The sequence below is a fragment of the Lissotriton vulgaris genome, chromosome 8 (genome assembly GCF_964263255.1).
Source record: "Lissotriton vulgaris chromosome 8, aLisVul1.2, whole genome shotgun sequence".
Taxonomy (NCBI): domain Eukaryota; kingdom Metazoa; phylum Chordata; class Amphibia; order Caudata; family Salamandridae; genus Lissotriton; species Lissotriton vulgaris.
Genome location: NC_141696.1, coordinates 1,117,029,714 through 1,117,049,777, shown reverse-complemented (window position 1 = coordinate 1,117,049,777; position 20,064 = coordinate 1,117,029,714). Strand labels below are relative to the sequence as shown.

The 20,064-nt window shown below is 47.9% G+C and overlaps 1 protein-coding gene across 1 annotated transcript in view; it reads right to left on the bottom strand.

Annotated features, from left to right (window-relative positions):
* The window catches only part of NAA16 (N-alpha-acetyltransferase 16, NatA auxiliary subunit), a 772,708-nt gene that overhangs the window by 342,072 nt on the left and 410,572 nt on the right, over positions 1–20,064 (bottom strand). The window contains exons 10-12 of the mRNA XM_086934938.1: positions 15,293–15,365; positions 14,951–15,120; positions 14,313–14,465 (exon numbers count right to left, since the gene is read on the bottom strand). Coding sequence (XP_086791064.1) covers positions 14,313–14,465; positions 14,951–15,120; positions 15,293–15,365 — 396 coding nt within the window. The remainder of the gene's footprint in view (positions 1–14,312; positions 14,466–14,950; positions 15,121–15,292; positions 15,366–20,064) is intronic.

Below are 20,064 nucleotides of genomic sequence, written 5' to 3'. Positions count from 1 at the left end.
ACTGACGCCATTGTTTGTCCAACTGTTCCTGCAGTGGACGCATTCGCAGCCTGCAGTGTGGTATCAATGGTATGCAGGATGAGATCGATCCGAGAAGCGATATGTATTTGCGAACTGACAGAAACTTCCGTGTCTGTAGGAGGCGAGCTGAGAGAATCAGTTTGGTCTGGCGCTCTTCCTAAGGAAAAGCCAGGCAGCACTCCGTGTCTAGGATCGTACCCAAAAACTTTGCTGTCTTGGAGGGGCGCAAAATCGATTTTTCCTTGTTGAGCCGAAGGCCCAGCTGCTCGAACAGTTGACTGCCGCTCGTGACTGCCCTGGACGCCTCTTAGAACGAAGGAGCCTTTACCAGCCAATCGTCCAGATATGGGAAGACTTCGAAAGACTGCCTCCTGAGAAAAGCTGCCACAGGAAACAGTACCTTTGTAAAGATCCGCGGAGCGGACCGGAGACCAAAAGGCAGTACTCTGAATTGAAAATGGCTCTTGCCTACTGTAAATCGAAGATCTTGCCAGTGAGCTGGATGAATGGGCACATGGAAGTAAGCATCCTCCAAATCTAGGGTTGCCATGTAGTCCCCTGGATTGAGAAGGCGGAGGATGTCCTGAAGAGTGACCATCCTGAAGGACAACTTGATGAGATAAGTGTTGAGCTGCTGTAGATCTAAGATCGGACGCCACTTGTCCTTCGTCTTCCGAACCAGGAAGAACCTGGAATAGAACCCTTTCCCCTTTTGGGAGAGAGGTACATGCTCTATTGCCCCCTTGGTGAAGAGTTGGTGGGCCTCGAGACGAAGGAGTCTTAGATGTTTGGAGCTCTCGTTGGAGGAAGATCTTGGAACTCCAACATGCGTCCTTCCTTGATGATGTTCAGGACCCACTGGTCTGTTGTTATGACCATCCAGTTGTTGAGGCAATGGGCAATCCTGCCCTCCACTGGTGTTAACGAGGGTACAGGAACAGTAGAAAGAGCCACCTGGCCGCTATTGTCTCTTGGTATTATCTCTCCTCTGCTGCCCCTGTCGTCCTTTCGGCGGCTGGCGAGAGAAAGACCCCCTCTGTGAATACTGGTGTTTGTATGACTGGCCAGGTTGGGAGTTGGAAGTGTAGCGATGCTGATTGCCGCCTCTGTAGGATGAGAATCCTCTTCCTCTTGCTCCCCTAAAGGGCACCTTGCGGTATTGTTTAGTTCCCAAGGACTTGGCCGTATCTGTATCTTTCTTTATGCCTTGTAGGGCGTCATCCACGTGTTTGCCAAATAACATCTCTCCATCATAAGGCAGATCCAGAATTTTGTTTTGTACTTCCTGTCGAAACCACGTGGCTCGCAACCAACCCTGGCGTCTTAAAACTACTGAGCCAGCTAGCGCTCGGATGGCCGTAGTTGCTATATCCATAGCGCAGTCGATTACCTCAGAAGAGGCTCGCTCCCCTTCCATCAAGATCTTTCTGACCTCATCCTTAGACCCATCCTGAAGTTCTTCCACAAACGGGGAGAGGTCACACCACATCTGGCGATCATATCTCCCCAGAATCGCCAAAGCATTAGCCGCCCTAACGAGGAGGCTGGCCATTGTGGAGAATCTTTTTCCAACATTGTCCAGACGCCTCCCCTCTTTATCCGGTGGCGTCGTTAGCGGCGTGGATGGGTTCTTAGATTTACTCTGTGCGGCCTGGGAGATAACCGAATCCGGTTTTGGTTGACCTAGAAGACATGCCGGGCTGCCCTCCGGCGCCTTATATTTTTTCTCCAGTCTGGGGAGTACTGGGAGGACCGTGGCTGGATTTTGCATAGCTTTTAAGCCTTCTGACCAAACATGTTCAATGATGGGGATTGAACGTACTGACTTCCGGAATGGTTCTTAGAAGTCATACAAAAAACATTCAGATTGAACTGTGGTAACTGGAAGACCAAATCTCTTGGATGCTTGTTCCATTCAGTTGTGAAAACCTCCAATATCTGCTGGAGGAGAGATTGCGGTGTCAGGCCCTGTGACGTCTGGATCTCGAAGGCCATCCTGATTCCAGTCCATATTCTGATCTTGGTCAGGGTCCACTTGCTGATCCACATCTGATGAGGCATTATCATCATCATCCGTATCATCCCGAATGGCAACCACCTCTTGTGGATGTTCAACGGGCTCTGGGCCATGCCCTCTTGAAGGCAAAGAGTGTTCTGCCATTGGTTGAGATGGCGGAGGTGAGGGAGGACGTACTTGTTGAACCTCCTGTGGAGCAGGAAACCGCCTCCGATAGTCCTGCAACATTAATTGTAGATCAGAGATGGCATCGCTACCATATCCTGCTGGGACTGACGTGGAGGTTTCTGCAAATGAACCTGCATGCGAGGCCTCTCCTGCTGGTCATAATAGTCTTGTGGAGAATAGTGTTGTTGCTCCAATTCACCTTCTTCAGAACTGACCTCCTGTAATTTGACTACTAAGTCAGATGGGCTATAAGCCGGCCCATAATTGCTATCAGTCTCCTCTTAAGAGTCCTCATCCAGCAATAAGGTAGGAGGCAACTGCGTAACTCGCCGTGGAGATGTAATTTCCGGTGTTATCTGTCTTTTTCTGTGCGAAATTGCAAGTTTCCCAGTCGTCGACGACGTCGACGAAATCGTCGTCGACGGAATCGTCGTCAACGGTTGAATCTTCAAAGACTGTTTCGTCGACGGAAGCGCTGACGAAGAAACTGTGCTCGTCGTCGAAGGCTGAATCGTCGACGGGGAGATGGTCATCGTCGACGATGGCTGGATCGTCGACGGAACCGTCGACGAATTAGTCGTCGGCATCATGGTCACCGGCGTCGTCGACGTGGTCGTCGTCGACATTGTCCTCGTCGTCATCGAGACTCTCGTCGTCGATATGGAAAAAGTCATTTTCGTCGACTACGAACAGGCATCAGGCGTCTTAAACATAGTCGACGGCGTAGATGCCATCGTCGTAGCCATCGTCGGCGAGCCCGTCGACGAGGCCAATTTTAGAGAAGGCTTTCTTGACAGGAATCGTCGACGTACCTGTGGTTTTCGCCATCGACGAACGCTGTTTCTTGTCTGAAACAATCTCCTGAGGCGCAGTGGAAGGCTTTTTCACCCCTCTATCCTTTTCAGAGGGTGGTGAAGTCACAGGGACGATCTTTTTAGCCTTTTTTGAAGGTTGCGACTCCTCAGGCTGTCCCTGCCTCTCCTTTTCACCGCAGTGAGGAGATTTTAGAGAAGCAGGCCTATCAGACCTATCAGAGGTCCCGGGCAAGGCTTTGACATGGGGCTCATCAGATGTAGTAGGGGGACACCTACCCCTCTTCTTCGATTTTCTTGATGACACAATCGAAGAGGAGCCGTCACTGTCTGAAGACAGAACTTCCTTGCGGTCCTTGATTTTTTGTAGCCAAGTCAGCAGGCGTCCTTCTCTGTCCCTCAAGGTCTTGGTGGAGAAGGTTCTGCAAATCTTGCAGTCAGTGGCCTTATGATCCGGATATAAGCAGTATATGCAGTCTTCGTGTTTGTCTTCAACAAACAACCTCTTTTTGGAGCAAGTAGCACCGGCTCTAAAAAGTGCCTTCTTCTCTTTGTCAGACATGACGAAAAACAGGCAAAAAGTTGTAGAAAAATACTTAGAAGTGAAGAAAATTGAGCAGAGCTCAATGGAGACTCCCTTGCACAACGTGCAGTAGAAAATCTGAGGCTCTGATGTTCTCTCAGGAAGGTTCTATGGGGTGAGGCTACTCTGATTGGCTACTGCAAGAATTTGGTCTCTTTTACAAAAAGAGGTGGATAAGCTACAAAATGAGATGAGGCCTAGGCCTATTTTTTCACTTTGTGCTTACTACTATGGCATTTTTTTTTATTTACCGAGGCTCCCATTCCAACGACGGGGAATGATACAAAGCATGGGAATCTATGAAAGTTCCAATACTGGGGCAAACACAGTCTACTGTTGATAAAGTTTTAGTTGGGTGGTTGCTACTAGGACCTAGATTTCCTATATGTAACCTCTTTACGGCTAGGAAATAAAACACACCCAATCCCCCTTAATAGGAAGCCCAAACCCAGCGAATATTCTACTAGAAAAAAGCCCAAATGACAATGGAAATTGAAAAGTTCAAAAAGCCTAATAAAACAAAAATACAAGGGAGCAGGAGCCATGGTGGGGGAGGCAGTAGTAAAAAGGCAGCAGTAAGGCACCTGTGGCATTAAGAGGACGTGGAAGGAAGAAGGCTATATTTGTATGTAATCAGCTAGGGCACTGAAGCTGAGCAAACAAACAGCAATAGAGCAGGAAACAAAGAAAAAAATTGTCCCCCAAAGAACAGATAAAGAACCATAGCAGAACGAGACAGTACTAAGTCCCTGCTCTGTGGGAGGAACAGAAGAGGGGAAGGAAGGAAAAAGAGGTAGGACTGACCACTAGTAAGCAAAGGACACTGACAAATGAAAAGCAATGGCAAGAAGGGGAATGGAATTGAAGCCCACAGACTGATTACAGCAGGACTCGAAGAGACAGTGCATGCGCGGTCTAGCTCGACCTAAAAAACTATTCTGTTTCCTTTAGAGACTGTAGATTTCTTACCTCAATATTCTCTAAGAACACCTGAAGTGCCTCCGTGCATGCATTGGTACTGGAACTGCACTTGTTGTGACCATGTATGCTCCTTTCTAGTACAGCTCGGTCCTCTGGGTCCCGCTTCCTCATGTATGAATGACTAGAGAGGCTTAGCCACGTCTTTTGAGCCAATCCTGATGTTGCTCCCTTGCTGGTTATGTTAGTAAACAGCATGAAAACTGCACAAGTGTTGGCTCAGTCAGACAAACCTAGTGCTCCATTGGAGACCTGGGGCTGTGGCTGTAATCCCCAGGCTCCTAATATTACTCAGGTAGGAGAAAGTTCAAGTGAGCATGTCAGACTGGGCAGAGCAAGGCACCCGTCCAACCTGACATGCACACTTCACTCCAAGGTCCTGCAGAACCTGTGTCTCACCCACATCCCCCCTCACTCATGCACAAAGGCACATAACTCGGCCCAGGCTGAACTAAAAGCACTGTGGCTAGGAAAAAAAACATTGAATCAGACATTTAATATGGGGCCCAGGGGCAACGCCACCATGCTCTGATAGAGAAATCACCCCTGGTAAGCTGGAGACCTTGTGCAAATGAAATACATGTTATAATTCGGAAACTAAGCACTTATCAAGCGTACACAACTGAAAAGAAGGTCTACAACTTTCTTATGGCGAAGCCAAGAAGATAACCATACCTACCTAACATGAGCGAGACTGCCAAGACACTTGGCTTACTATAAACTTTATAACCTGATATTTGAAAAGTTGTCTTCAACAACGTCAGGAAAGTGCTGACTTATCAAGGGACATGCACTAACATTCCATTATGACACAATCGTATACCCCAATTCCACCTCCTGTGATATTCTATTTTACAATGTTTTAAAGTTGCAAACAAATTCTCCAGAACAGCATGGCCTAAAAATAGAACTAGCAGTTCCAGAATCAGGACAGCCTCCTCTAGCTATTCCAACAGATCCCTAAGTCAAGGGGTTCAGTCAAGGACGCCTTGTGGAACATGAGCCCATAATTCTATCGATGCCCAGGCCGCTGGCGCAAACCGCCTCTTAGTTCCCATGTTGAATAATTACCAAATAAAGAGACGGGCGCTGGAAGCAGGAATCAAGAACAGAGTTTAATTCTCATGAGGAGAGCCAGTCATTTCGGACACGAAACACAGTGTCTTTCGGGAGGTGCTCTAACAAGTGAGCTGAGGCTCTTTCTTTTATACCTTACAAAACACTTGATAGTACAATCAGGACAGTGTGACGCAAAAGAAAGACATCCCTGTAATCCTCGTGTCAATCCTACCCCTCATATGTTCACAATAGGAACCCTTGACCTGCTGATAAGAGGGGAGGGCAATCACGCAGCTGAGTGTTCCGTCAACTGTTTAGGATGTGTGCGCCTGATCATAGCCCAGGGGGTGGGGTGGCTAGGATCAATAGTGGGTCCTTTGAAGAGGGGTGACTTCATACAATAAGGGCAGTAAATGGTATCTCCTGGCTTAGGCGATGGCCTCGGACACGTGTGGTCAGCCGGACTCGGGGGAAGGGGTCATCAAAGGAGTGGTAGTCATGCCGCGTGGACAATCGGGCGCGGAGGGGAGGCTTGTCAACAGAGGGGCATTCACGGAAAGAAAGGAGGTGTTGGTCAGGCGCGGCCATGACTCTCAAGGACGGGATCTTGTAGAAGAAGTTTTACGGCTTGCCCACGTGAGGAGAAGGGAGGGAGAGCCAGGGTGGACACGGGGACAGAGTCACATAGAGAGAGAGAGAGAGAGATCTTACGACCAGTACAAGAGAGAGCGGGGGCAGTCAGGTGCAGCTGGGGAGGGCTACGTCAGCTAAGGCGAAGGATGCCTCTTCAAGAGGGAATGGGGGGGGTTTTGTGCGGGTCAAGCAGGAGAGTTGCCTTTCGCAGCAGGGTCGCACAGGGGGAGAGGGTTTCATGGCCTATGCATGAGAGAGGGGGTTTAGGATACGCGCAGGAGGGAAGCCGGGGATTCCAATGGGTAAAAGGCCATGGTGCCTAGAATGGCTGTACATATGCATAGGGGTATGGGTTCTTACTGGCAGAGTGATACGGTCAATAATTTACGGTATTCATGGTGCTCACAGGGAGAGGAGTGGGAGAAGAAGGGGAATGAATGCTGTCTATGTACATCAATTTCTTCAACTTTCACAGTCGCCCCTTTTTACATAACAGCAGTCATTTTTGCAATTGATGGGTTTACAGGTAGACAGGCATCGTTGATGAATTAGCATTTTGTCGATACTAACATTTGGCGTATAATCATAGACAGTCGAGGTGATGGGCAGAATGCAGCACATAGGAAATTGCATTTTCGTTGTGTTCCTGACAATAAAACGCACTACATAGCATAAATCTTTCTAACTTAAAAAATGTGACCAATGAACAGTTTTGACCAGGTAGTTGAGAGCGGAATTCAGTTCAATACACAAGATTTCTTCGTCACAGTGTCTTTTTATCATTGAGCCATCACTGGTAGGCTCTAGTCCGAGTACTTTCGTTGGCGCTGTTGAGCACCGGCGGTGGAGCTATAGGTCCAGCTCAGTTCTATCCTTTCGCGTTGCAGGGTGCGGTCAGTCCTCTGCTGTTAGACCACAGTCCTGTTCCCTAAACAATCCGTTTGGCGGCGCCTTATGCTCGGCACCTATATTTCTGTGGCAACACCCTATTCCCATATGAAGGCAGTTCTTCCTTTTGGCAAAATGTCACGTGGAAAAGAGGGTGAGCATGGTTCAAATAGTCGATAGGAGAGAGAGCGAGCGGAGTTGGGTCAGAGTTCCTGGGACACACAAAAGGGACCAAGGGAGCAAAGGATAACAAGCAGGCAGGCCCATCAATCGAGCCCAAAGAAGGGGGACGGAGACTCCAGGCACACGTGGGTTAGCAGACGGAGGGCTTCAAGGCGGCCCATCATTTTTCATTTTCCACGTTGAAATTGCGGTCTCGTCCCGTATCCTGTTGCTCTGCGGCTCCACCTTTGGTCGATGTCACACGTGTCCCAAGATCCGCAGTCGGGCTGTACATCACATCTGACCCATCTCCTTCGGTGATCGTGAATCTTTGAATAGGTACAAGACAAAGTTTTAGAGAAATGGCAGAAGAAGATATCTACGCATGTGAATTCTTCCCTCAATTCTACGCATTTGGGAGATACGCTCATTGGTCACAGTCAGAGGTCCATTACCAAGCAGTGCATGTGTCAGCATTCCTACTGAGTTCATGGCAGGTCTATTCATCGTCCTATTTATAACTTAAGTGAGGATAAATGATATTCCCATCAACTTTGCATTTCATCATATTTAACATTACGGAGCATTTTACTTCAGGACTGGCTAATCTTTTCAAACAGGGCGGGGGTGCCATCATCGAGAGTCAGGCAGAACAATATTTTCTCGATGGTCAACAGTTACTCATGGTCATCATGTTTATATCCAGGACAGCGACTGGGGTCTTATCAAAAATGGGGCGGGGATGCTTCGGGCGCTCGCGCTTGGGTGCAAAAGGGGGTGGGGCAATCTGGGCATTGGGGGTCAATCTAGACGTTGGCGTTCGTCTCTGAAGAACAGACATAAGGTGCCATGGACATACAGTTCCCCTATAAATGGCCAGATTTGGGGGACTTTAGTCGTCTTACCTGTCCTTTCCTTCTCAGCCAATTCAAGTTCATTCATTTTGCAGAAAGGAGAGGCAGTAATATGGCGAGATACAATCATTTTAGTTCCGGTCAATTTCGCTGAACACCTTCGCGTTCAATATGTATCAAATCAGACTGGTGCCGGTGGGGCACAATTTTACCAAAAAGAGGGAGAGAAAATAGGGAGACTCTCATAGAGAGTGAGAGTCGTCCGCAATCTAAACGAGCCATTCGGTACACGTATGACATGTAGAGAGAGAGAGAGAGAGAGAGAGAGAGAGAGAGAGAGAGAGATAAGGGGGTGGTGAGAGAGAGAGAGAGACGTGTACGAAAATAGGTCATTTAGTGCGCTCACAACACAGAACAGCAAAGGTCAGGTAACCTGCAGATACAGACAGAGGGAAGACATAAATCCGTACATTACACACACACAAACTCAGACAGGGAAGACGGCACATGTATTACACATATATAAGACATTCACGACAAGACAGGAAACAATTGTTAGCCAACAAGATCTGTTTTATATATCCTGCGTATCTTTACTATCCTATTTATCTACGTGCTTAGCTCTTTCTACCCTTCCCTCCTTTTTCTTCTCGCTTGTCACGTCTGCGAGCGTTCCCAATTGCCAATACTCACACCTCGGTTGGTCGATCAGAAATTAACCTGGTCGTGCTAGTTACCCATGGTTGGATCTTAAACCATTTTCAGTTCCTTCCTTTGGTGGGAAGTTCTCCAGGCTGAGGCAACGGCAAGTATTGATCGGGAGAACAGTCGGGCAGCTTGGCTATATCTATAAGAGTGTGAGAAAGGGGGGCAGTGCATTTTGAACATCAGCAACATTTCTAACTTCCCAGACGGGTGGTGCCGTGGCAACCCTTACCCCTATATTTTTCTTTCCCTACCTAGTCAAACGTCCAGTTACATTATTTAACGCGTCCTTTCTAGTCAATTTTTCGTCATTCAGTACCTGTCCAGTTTCTATGTCAGTCCATCCTCCCAGTCGCTATGTTCTAAGGAGGAACAGTCATGTTTAAGTCTACGTCTTTAAAAACTTATCGTTATGAGGACTATGCACATATTCCCTCCTTCCCGTTTCGTCGGTGGTTCAACCATCGCTCTCCCATACTTCAGTCGACGTTCTGACGTGACCTGCAGAAGGGAGGAGAAAGAAGGGATGGGGGGGGCAGCATTCAAAACACATCAGCATGTAGTAGTCCGAAAAACGTTTTTACCTACCACTTACTCGACCTATCTCCACGTACTGCATTTTGTTACCATCTCGGCGTTTAAGCCCAGAGGGACCAGTGGTCAGATAGATAATCATCAACGATCTGCGTATCTACATGAGTTACTTGGTCGCAACCCTCTTTGTTGGGTGCAAGGGTGACGGTCAGGTGGCATTTCTGTGGTGTCGTCTTAAGGGCGTCTAAAACACTTTTCCGGCTGCCCGTGACACATAATGTAGCTGCTAAATATCTGATCCTTTTAACCTTCAGTTTTCATCATACTTATTCTTCGCTCATAGTAGAAAAACATCCAAAACTCATTAATGCAACCGCTACAACCATGCTTTCTTTTTAAAAAAAAAATACCTTTAATAAAAAGTGTTGAGGTACAAATACAGGCCTACAACTCAGTGGGCCGGCTACGAAGCAGATTAAAACTGTACATAAGAAGAACGAAGCTGGTGGCAGTTCATTGCATAAAGTGCAGCAGTGCAATAAAATCGTATTAAACTTCCCTACAGAGCAAGCATGATGCATGTCAGTAATTCATCTTTAATAAATTCATAAATTCATTATCCAAGTTCATTCGTTACCTAAATTACACCAATTCATTTTCCAAATCATAATCAGTACCCACCCTAAGTCAGTTCATTGTCCAAGCACATACTCAACATCCTTCATATCTACTTTCATTATCCAAAAACTGCATATATATCTCGGGACAAAAAGCTGCGCAATCAGGGTGCAACAAAGTTTATTCAAAACGTCTCATTTTGTGTCGGCGCCATTTTGGGTGGGGTCAGGCGAGTTCCAGCACAGCCAGAATGTCTCCAGTCTCGTATGGTTGGACCGGAGCCTTCCGTTGGAAGTTCAAAAAGTTCTGAATCATGTGGTTAACAGTTCTGACAATATGGACCATTAGTCAAAGAGTGGGGAGGGCGGCAACAATTTTCCTACCGGGTCATTCTGGTGTTCCACCGGAACTGAACAAGTCTATGCCGTGGCTGCATTTTAGCCATTTCCAATCCGAGGCTGGCGCCGGCAGGAGTTGCACCGATGTCGTGGTTCCCAGTGAAGGGGGCGGGGGCGCCCATGCGGAGGGATCGGGGTGCCCCCCGGCTCTTATAGAATCTTCAAGGTTGAGGAGAGAAGGCATGGGGCGTGTGCCCGTCCTGGGCAGAAGACCGCTTTTTGATGTTGACCCTCTTTAAGTAAGAGCATTGGGGTGTCGCTGGAAGCCTCCACCTGGAGGGAGGTGGGGGAGGCTCGTTCGCGCCGCCTCCCCCTTCCAGCGACCCCGCGCCGTTCCTCGGCTCCGTCGCTTCGACATTGGCCGTGCTGGCTATTGAAGATGGGGGGGGGGGGGTGGTCGGCGGCTGAGGCAAGACAGCCCCCCCCCTTCCTTTTTGACAGGTGGCGGGACTACCTCCAACTCTCCAGGGGTGGACATGTGGCGGGACTACCTGTAACTATGCAGGCGATGGCATGTGGCGGGACTACCTGCAACTGTCAGGCGTTGGGTGTAGTTGCGGCCATTATGGCACAAAGAAATGCCGCCATCCTTGCCTTGGCTTCGCCCATCAACGAAAGCCGGATCGGGTGAGAGAGAGGGGTGGTCGGTGGCCGAGGCAAGACAGCCCCCTCTCTCCCCGTGGCCTGCAGGGCGGCAGAAGAGAAGAGATGGAGAGGTCCTTGCCATTCTCTGGACCGCCTGCCCAACATCATCTCCTACTGACCGCGGCCAGGCGAGCCCCTCATGCCTCGAGGCCTCGCCTTCCGGATGGGCGTAACCGCGGACCTGTTGCACTTCGGGAGCTTCCGGAATGGGGGTAGGTACCTATTGAGTGGTTTCTATTTCATGTGACCGTTATTTGGGCGTGGCGGGCAATGAGGCAGACATGTTGGGAGCAGGAATAGGCAGTAGAGCCTAGCTACCTCGTGGCTATCTTTGCTGCCAAACTTTATGCCATTTTATATTTCTTATTACGAACTATTTCTAATGTTTCTTATTTTTAGTGAAGTCAAAAGCTCATCAGGGGGTTACTGACTTAGCCTGATTTCTTTTTATTTTTCTTTCTCTTCCTTAGCGTGTTTCGAGCTAAAGTTTTCTGTTAGTAGGGAACGGTGATCACTTCATATTTTTATGTGTCCTTTTCACTAGGGGGTACTTCTGGACGGACCAGACGAGTTCCCTCCAATAAATGGTCCGGGGTGGAACGAGATTATCGATCAAAAAGGGGAACATATATTCCTTCATTAGGGTATCATCCTGGACAGACCGAGCGATGTACTTCCACTTACTAGGGTAGCCTCCTGGACGGACCAGATGGTCTACTTCCACTAAATGGCCCATGAGCGGGGAGCATATGTCCTCCATAAGGGTAGTCTCCTGGGCGGACCATGCGAGCTACCCCCCAAATAACCAAACAGTGGGGAGTGGGTAGGACTGACGAATTCACAAAGGGGCATAACCTACCCTTTACTACTTGCAAAGACTAGATAGAATATTTCTACTCCACGTTGTTTGCAGGCAGAAAATACCTCAAACGAAACAATTCCTGGAACAACAATGTCCAGGCAACCAACCAATCAGTGGGGAGAAAAACAGGCATGACGGATTACAACGGGGACAAACGTCTGCATTACCTGCCCTTCGCTATCCAGAAAGGAAGACAGAATATTTCTACTCGTCTCAGTTTGTAGACAGGGAAGATCTCAAAAGAGCAACAATCGATTATTAATCGATTTCAAACAATCCAGTGGGGAGAAAAGTAGGCATGACGGATTACAACGGGGACAAAAGTCTGCATTACCTACCCTTCTCTATCTGCAAAGAGGGACGACGTTCCTATTCGCCGCTGTTTGCAAACAGAGAATGTCTCGTTCTCAAAAGAGAACCAATATGTCAAGTAGCATTCAAAGCTAAATGAACCAATACCAACAATATCAGTATACAAATACCGATTTCAATACAAACAATCAATCAATCAGGTGGATAGAACCACCCTACCAATCAGGCGTAAAAACACCCTACTTAATCTTACCCGGACCGGACCATACGGACAGTTCTTCATCTCCCTCCTCCAGCGCCCGATCGTTCTCTTACTCCATGTAGCATTCCTGTGGGATTACAGTCAGGACAATAGGTCACTCAAGGGAGGTCCGTTCAGAATTGGTGAAGTTCTTTCGATCGGCAGCCGGGCGAGGGCCCTCTCAAGGCAGGCATACCCCGATCATTTAGATGTTCACTTCTTCGTCTGGATCTCTCTTACCGAACCTTATGTCACTGATGGGCCCCACGTTGGGCGCCAATTGTGGAACATGAGCCCATAATTCTATCGATGCCCAGGCCGCTGGCGCAAACCGCCTCTTAGTTCCCATGTTGAATAATTACCAAATAAAGAGACGGGCGCTGGAAGCAGGAATCAAGAACAGAGTTTAATTCTCATGAGGAGAGCCAGTCATTTCGGACACGAAACACAGTGTCTTTCGGGAGGTGCTCTAACAAGTGAGCTGAGGCTCTTTCTTTTATACCTTACAAAACACTTGATAGTACAATCAGGACAGTGTGACGCAAAAGAAAGACATCCCTGTAATCCTCGTGTCAATCCTACCCCTCATATGTTCACAATAGGAACCCTTGACCTGCTGATAAGAGGGGAGGGCAATCACGCAGCTGAGTGTTCCGTCAACTGTTTAGGATGTGTGCGCCTGATCATAGCCCAGGGGGTGGGGTGGCTAGGATCAATAGTGGGTCCTTTGAAGAGGGGTGACTTCATACAATAAGGGCAGTAAATGGTATCTCCTGGCTTAGGCGATGGCCTCGGACACGTGTGGTCAGCCGGACTCGGGGGAAGGGGTCATCAAAGGAGTGGTAGTCATGCCGCGTGGACAATCGGGCGCGGAGGGGAGGCTTGTCAACAGAGGGGCATTCACGGAAAGAAAGGAGGTGTTGGTCAGGCGCGGCCATGACTCTCAAGGACGGGATCTTGTAGAAGAAGTTTTACGGCTTGCCCACGTGAGGAGAAGGGAGGGAGAGCCAGGGTGGACACGGGGACAGAGTCACATAGAGAGAGAGAGAGAGAGATCTTACGACCAGTACAAGAGAGAGCGGGGGCAGTCAGGTGCAGCTGGGGAGGGCTACGTCAGCTAAGGCGAAGGATGCCTCTTCAAGAGGGAATGGGGGGGGTTTTGTGCGGGTCAAGCAGGAGAGTTGCCTTTCGCAGCAGGGTCGCACAGGGGGAGAGGGTTTCATGGCCTATGCATGAGAGAGGGGGTTTAGGATACGCGCAGGAGGGAAGCCGGGGATTCCAATGGGTAAAAGGCCATGGTGCCTAGAATGGCTGTACATATGCATAGGGGTATGGGTTCTTACTGGCAGAGTGATACGGTCAATAATTTACGGTATTCATGGTGCTCACAGGGAGAGGAGTGGGAGAAGAAGGGGAATGAATGCTGTCTATGTACATCAATTTCTTCAACTTTCACAGCCTTGGCGCTGCAGAAGACACCTAAAGGGATGATACAGGCTCCCTACAGCATGGATGGGTTAGGGATGAAGGAGGCTCACCCTCAGAGTTGACCTGACTACTATGTGCTTCACCTGGATCCATATGACTGAGCATGGAACGCTAACATTCGCCTTAACCGAATTTTCAAAAGTTCAGTCAGCAAATCTGTGCTGTATTATTTTCAACTTCACAATAACTATGGAAAATATTACACCAGCCAAATCCAACTGGTATGCATGAAAATATGTTACATAATATTAAGTATCAACATTTTTGTTAACAATCCCACTGTATTAGACAATGGAACTCCCAAACACCTTAACCCCTAAACAGAATATCCTACCCTTGTAAATTTTGAGCACATCTCCTCAGCCTCTTTCACCAGATTTGCCCGAAGCATGTACTTTGCACATTTGGAATTGATGAACCTGTCTGCTGTATCCAAAGACTGTGCCTCATCCATCCACTTCGCAGCTTCCTTGAGATTGCCTATATGCTGTAAAACAACAGAAACAAAAGAAGAGCTCATTCAAGATTAACATTAATAACAACTTATAATCATTAGACTAGAATGAGATATATAACGTCACACAACTAAGAAAAACACATTAGGCCATTAATTGCAGCAGGAGGCCCCAGGGACAAAAAGCAGAGATTACCTCAAAAACACTAAATCAATCTATCTACTTTGCAGCTTGGAGTTCTCTCTTCAGAATTTCTGACAGCCTCCAACCCAGAACATGTTCAAGGGAGATGCTAAAAATCTACATATTTGCAGGCAACTTCAACAAGCAGTATTCTTCATCTTTACCAACTTAAGCTCCATACACTGACTGTTAAGAGTAAGAATGATTTCTTCTCAAGCTCTCTTACGCTTATAAAATAACCTATCATATTGAGTATCCTGATACTACATAAATACCTTAAATAAAATAAATGAATTGAAATGTAATCTGATTAAACTAAACCTCATTCCCTTACCTTATAAATTTTAGCTTTTACATAGAACAGTTCTATTAGTGTAGGTGTGCTTGCTATTGCCGTATTAATATAATCCAAAGCCAATAAATATTGTCCAAGTTTGTCAAAATGCTGTGCCAGGAAATAGCGAACCCAAAGCAAAGTTGTTGGTGGCTCTTTCTCCCCATTTTCTAAAACAAAAGAAAAAGAAAAATATCACAGCTTCCTAAAAGACTTAAAGCATAGTTTTCTGAATTTTCTTCATTTATGGAAAAAAAATTCGACTAATGCTGCTACATTCTAGGAAGCACGCATGAATGTCTTGCAGAATGGTTGCACACAGTGCAAAGCAGTCAGTCTTACCACAAAGGCTGAAGTAGTCACACGTCTTCAGGGAAACTTCGTATCCAGTAACAAGTTCTTGAATGATGGAAACCTATTTGTTAAAGAAATACACAGCATAAAATACATCATATATGAAATATGAAAAAAACATACATACAACAAAACAGTTAATTAAGTTTAGTTTGCTTAAAGCGAGCATTCTATTGATTGTGAAATGTTAAGAAATAAAATGAAAATCAATAGCATTTCGGCATCTTGACTTTATGAACTAAAATGAAAATCAATAGCATTTCAGCATCTTGACTTTATCCAGGGTGGAAAGATTTTCAAATATTTGGGCATATTATCTAATAAATTCAGCAGCAGATAGGAGTTTCAAAACAACAGATACAGGGATCAAAATAAACTTGTTTTATGATCTCAGTCCCATTAAGAATTAAAGTTACAGTTCAAAAAATGGTTAATTGATTTTGATACAAATACAATGCAGAAAATACAATGAAGTATACATACAAAGAAATCCTTTAGGAATTATTCAGATGAGCATTTCACACTTATATTGGTCACTAATGTGATCCAGTCTGGATCACATTAGTGACCATCATAAGTGTGAAATGCTCATGTGAATAATTCCTCAAGGAATTATTTGTATATGTACTTGATCATACCCAATTCCTTGGTGGTAATTTGGTTTTCCTATTTTGTCAGTAGAAAATACAATGAGGCCTGAGCAAAAACTGGTTTGTTCTAGTGCAACCCACAAGAGGGATGAACTCTGGAGAGTTTGTGGGTAGTGGCTCATACAAGGTAAATATAGACTAGAAATCAGCAAGCACAAGCATTCTTATGGCACTGTGTCCAGTAGTAATCTCATCAGTGCAATCAATTGCAGTGATTCTAAAGTAATACTGAAAATCCCAAGGACTTCCTTGGGAAACAGGGGCCCGTATATTCTAAATAGGAAGTATGCTATACAATGTCTTGTACAATATGGGGTTTGATTTTCCTTTTTTTAAATGCCGAAAAGGTAGGGTCCAATAGAAGAATAAAGTTGTACCTGCCACTGGGTGCCCTCATATAACAAAAAGACTGTCAACCTTTTCTGAAAGAAGCCCATGGAATTGTGCAGAGTGTTGTTTATTTAAACCTCTGCCACAGATGTGATTATGTTGTTTGTTGGGATTAAAAAAAAATTATTGAGGTCTACATACAGAACGTTTCAACCAGGCTTGATTACATACACGGTTAAATATAGACACAATGGAAACTATATTTTATATTGACTTGCCCAGCCGGGCAGCGGTCCAATATTTAATTTTCAACAACAATTTTCAGAAAGAATACCTTCAACAATTTCTTAGAGAGGGGCACAATCCTGTACCCAAACATTTACAAATTGTCATGGTTAGCAGAGTGGACAGAAGATAGAGCGAGATTCTTAGGCAAGAGCTATTGTATTCTGTGAATATAACAGAATTTTCATTCACACCATTACTGTAATTATAGTAATTAATACACAACACAGTATATGGTGTAGTAATTGTCGATGGCGTTTCGATCCCATTAAAAGGTTACAGGGATCATCATCAGGACTGAATAAAGCCTAATTATTCCTAGCCATGATAGCCGCGATAGTCAGCTTGCACGGTGTTTGTGCCGGCCGGTACAGGGTAATGAAATTATGGTTGCAGTCATGACCAGTGAAGGAACACGTTGTTCCGTTTTATTCCAGGCAATGTTTTCAACAATGGGACGGAGAACAATCTCCCCGTTTTTTTGATAAGACGCGCCAGCGGTAGGCTTGGTCGTGTCACATGGAGCATTCACAATGGACTGCAATCGCTTCTCGACCCGGTAGATAGCGTTATACAAGTAGTAACTTGTGCATCTGAAAGAGACTAGTTAGTGATAGATTCCTTACCTTAGAATAGGTACCCCAGCAATACCCACCCCGGTGGTGGGTCTGCAAACCAATAATCACACCAGAAAGTCCTGGAGGACGGAACAGCCAAAGAAGCCATCCCTCCGGACTTGCTGTCCAGGCAGTAGTGTCTTGCGAACGTGTGCAGCGAGGTCCACGTAGCTGCCTGACATATGTCCTGCAAGGGGACTCCCCGGCCCAGGGAAGTAGTAGTCACCGTGGCCCGAGTGGAATGGGCCCTCAGCCCAACAAGAGGTTCCTTTTTAGCCAAAGAGTAGCACGCTTGGCTGCACAACACGATCCACCGAGAGATGGTTTGTTTGTGCACCGCCCGTCCTTCCTTAGCGCCCACGTAACCAACAAAGAGTTGGTCATCCACCCGGAACTGGCGTGTGCGATCCAAATAGAATGAAAGCGCACGTTTTGGGTCCAACGGTGGAGCCGCTCTTCCTCCTTTGAGGGATGCGGAGGCGGAAAGAAGGTGGGCAAGGTGATGGACTGCCCTATGTGGAAGGCTGTGACTACCTTGGGCAGGAAAGAGGGTTTTGTCCGCAACACAACCTTGTCCGGAAGGACAGAAAGGAAAGGAGGTTTAGAGGATAGTGCCTGGAGCTCACTCACTCTCCTGGCAGAGGTGATGACAATCAGGAAAGCAGTCTTCAGAGAAAGACGGCGGATAGGACAGTTGTGAAGTGGCTCAAAGGGAGCGCACATCAGGAAAGTAAGAACCAGGTTCAAGTCCCACTGAGGCATCACGAATGGAACAGGTGGAAACGTGTGTGTGATGCCTTTCAAGAATCGATTTACAATAGGGGACTTCAACAAAGACAGTTGATCAAGCAGCCTTAGGAAGGCTGAAAGGGCAGAAAGATAGCCCTTGATAGTGCCCAGAGCAGAGCCCTGCTGGGCAAGAGAAAGAAGGAAGAGAAGAAGGAAGAGAAGAACCTCAGAGAGCGGGGCAGAGAGAGGATCCACAGCCTTTGCTGTGCACCATGCCACAAATCTGTTCCACCTGCAGGCGTATACCGACTTTGTGGAGGGACGCCTGGCTGCCAGAATGATGTTACAGACTTCAGGAAGCAAGTCAAATGGCCTCAACTGTCGCCGCTCAATCTCCAAGCATGGAGGTGGAGACTGGACAGGTTTGGGTGGAGGACCGTCCCCTGCTGCTGCGACAGAAGGTCCTCCTGAAGAGGCAGACGAACCGGGGGATCGACTGACATACTGAGTAGCTTGGGATACCAGTACCTTCGTGCCCAGTCCGGAGCCACAAGGATGACTTGTGCCCGGTCGCGCCTGATCTTCTTCAGCACTCTGGGCAGAAGTGGTATAGGCGGAAAGGCATACAACAGACCGCAACTCCACTCGTAACGATAAGCGTCTCCGAGCGAGTGGCACCTTGGAAATTCCAACGCGCAGAACTGATGATATTGCGCATTCTCTTCGGTGGCAAATGGATCTAACCAAGGCTCTCCCCACTGCTGAAAGAGGCCTTGCGCCACGTCCGAGTTCAGACGCTATTCGTGATCCATCATGCACCGGCGGCTGAGTTCGTCCTCCCTGGCGTTCAGAGAACCTGCCAGGTTTTGAACCACCAGGGTCACACCCTGATGTTCCAGCCACTGCCAAAGGTGCAAAGCCTCCTGGCAGAGGGTCCACGACCCTACCCCGCCCTGTTTGTTGCAGAGCCACATGGCGGTGGTGTTGTCCGTGAACACCTGCACTACACTCCCCCGGACAGAGGGGAGGAATGCCTTCAGTGTTAGACGAATCGCCCGCAGCTCCAAAAGTTTGATATGGAGCCGGGACTCTGCCGGAGACCAGAACCGCTCCGATGAAAAGGAGCTTCTGAGAGGGGCACAGGTGTGACTTCTGCACATTGATGGAGAACCCCAGCTGGTGCAGGAGGTCTGCCGCCGTCTGGAGGTGGCTGACGACTGTCTGGGGCGAGCCCGCCTTCAACAACCAGTCGTCGAGGTAGGGGAAGACTGAAACCCCTAACCTGCACAGATGAGCTGCGACCACCGCCATCACTTTCGTGAACACCCGTGTGGCGCTGGTAAGGCCGAAGGGGAGCACGGTAAACTGAAAGTGCTCGTGGCCTACCGTGAACCGCAGGTAGCGCCGGTGGGCTGGCAGGACGGGGATGTGGAAATAAGCGTCCTGCAAGTCCAACGCTACCATCCAGTCTCCTGGGTCCAGGGCAGCTAAGACCTGAGCCAATGTCAGCATTTTGAACTTCTCCTTCCGGAGGAAGCCGTTGACGTACCGTAGGTCCAAGATAGGGCGTAGGCCCCCTTTGCCCTTCTTGGGTACCAGAAAGTAGCGGGAGTAGCAACCACACCCTACTTCTGGCCCAGGAACGCGCTCGATGGCCCCCTTGGCCAAGAGGGCCGTAACTTCTTCCTGCAGAAGCCGCAGATGATCCCCCGATACGCGGTGGTATGGCTTGAGGGGTCGCCTCGAAGGGGAGGGAGTAGTCCCTTCAGACGATTTGCAGCACCCACCTGTCCGATGTGACAGTGCGCCAGTGGGAGTGGTGATGGCGAACCCTGCCCCCCACTGGCGTCACATGGGCCTGAAAGCACAGACTAGGAGGGTTTTGAGGCAGATCTTGCGGGGGAGGGTGTGGACTGGCCTCGCCGTTGTCCCCGACCGCCTCCACGGTGACTTCCACGCCCGCCACCGCGTTGGATGTTAGTCTGCGGTGCGTAGCTAGCAGCACGTGTGGGGGCGCCCCTTCCTTGGCCACGTAAGGAGCGAAAGGCACCCGTTTGCTGGCGCGGGGCCGAGAGGCCCAAGGACTTGGCCGTAGGCCTGGATTCCTAAAGCGCTCAAGCGCATGATCTGCCTTGTCGCCAAAAAGGCG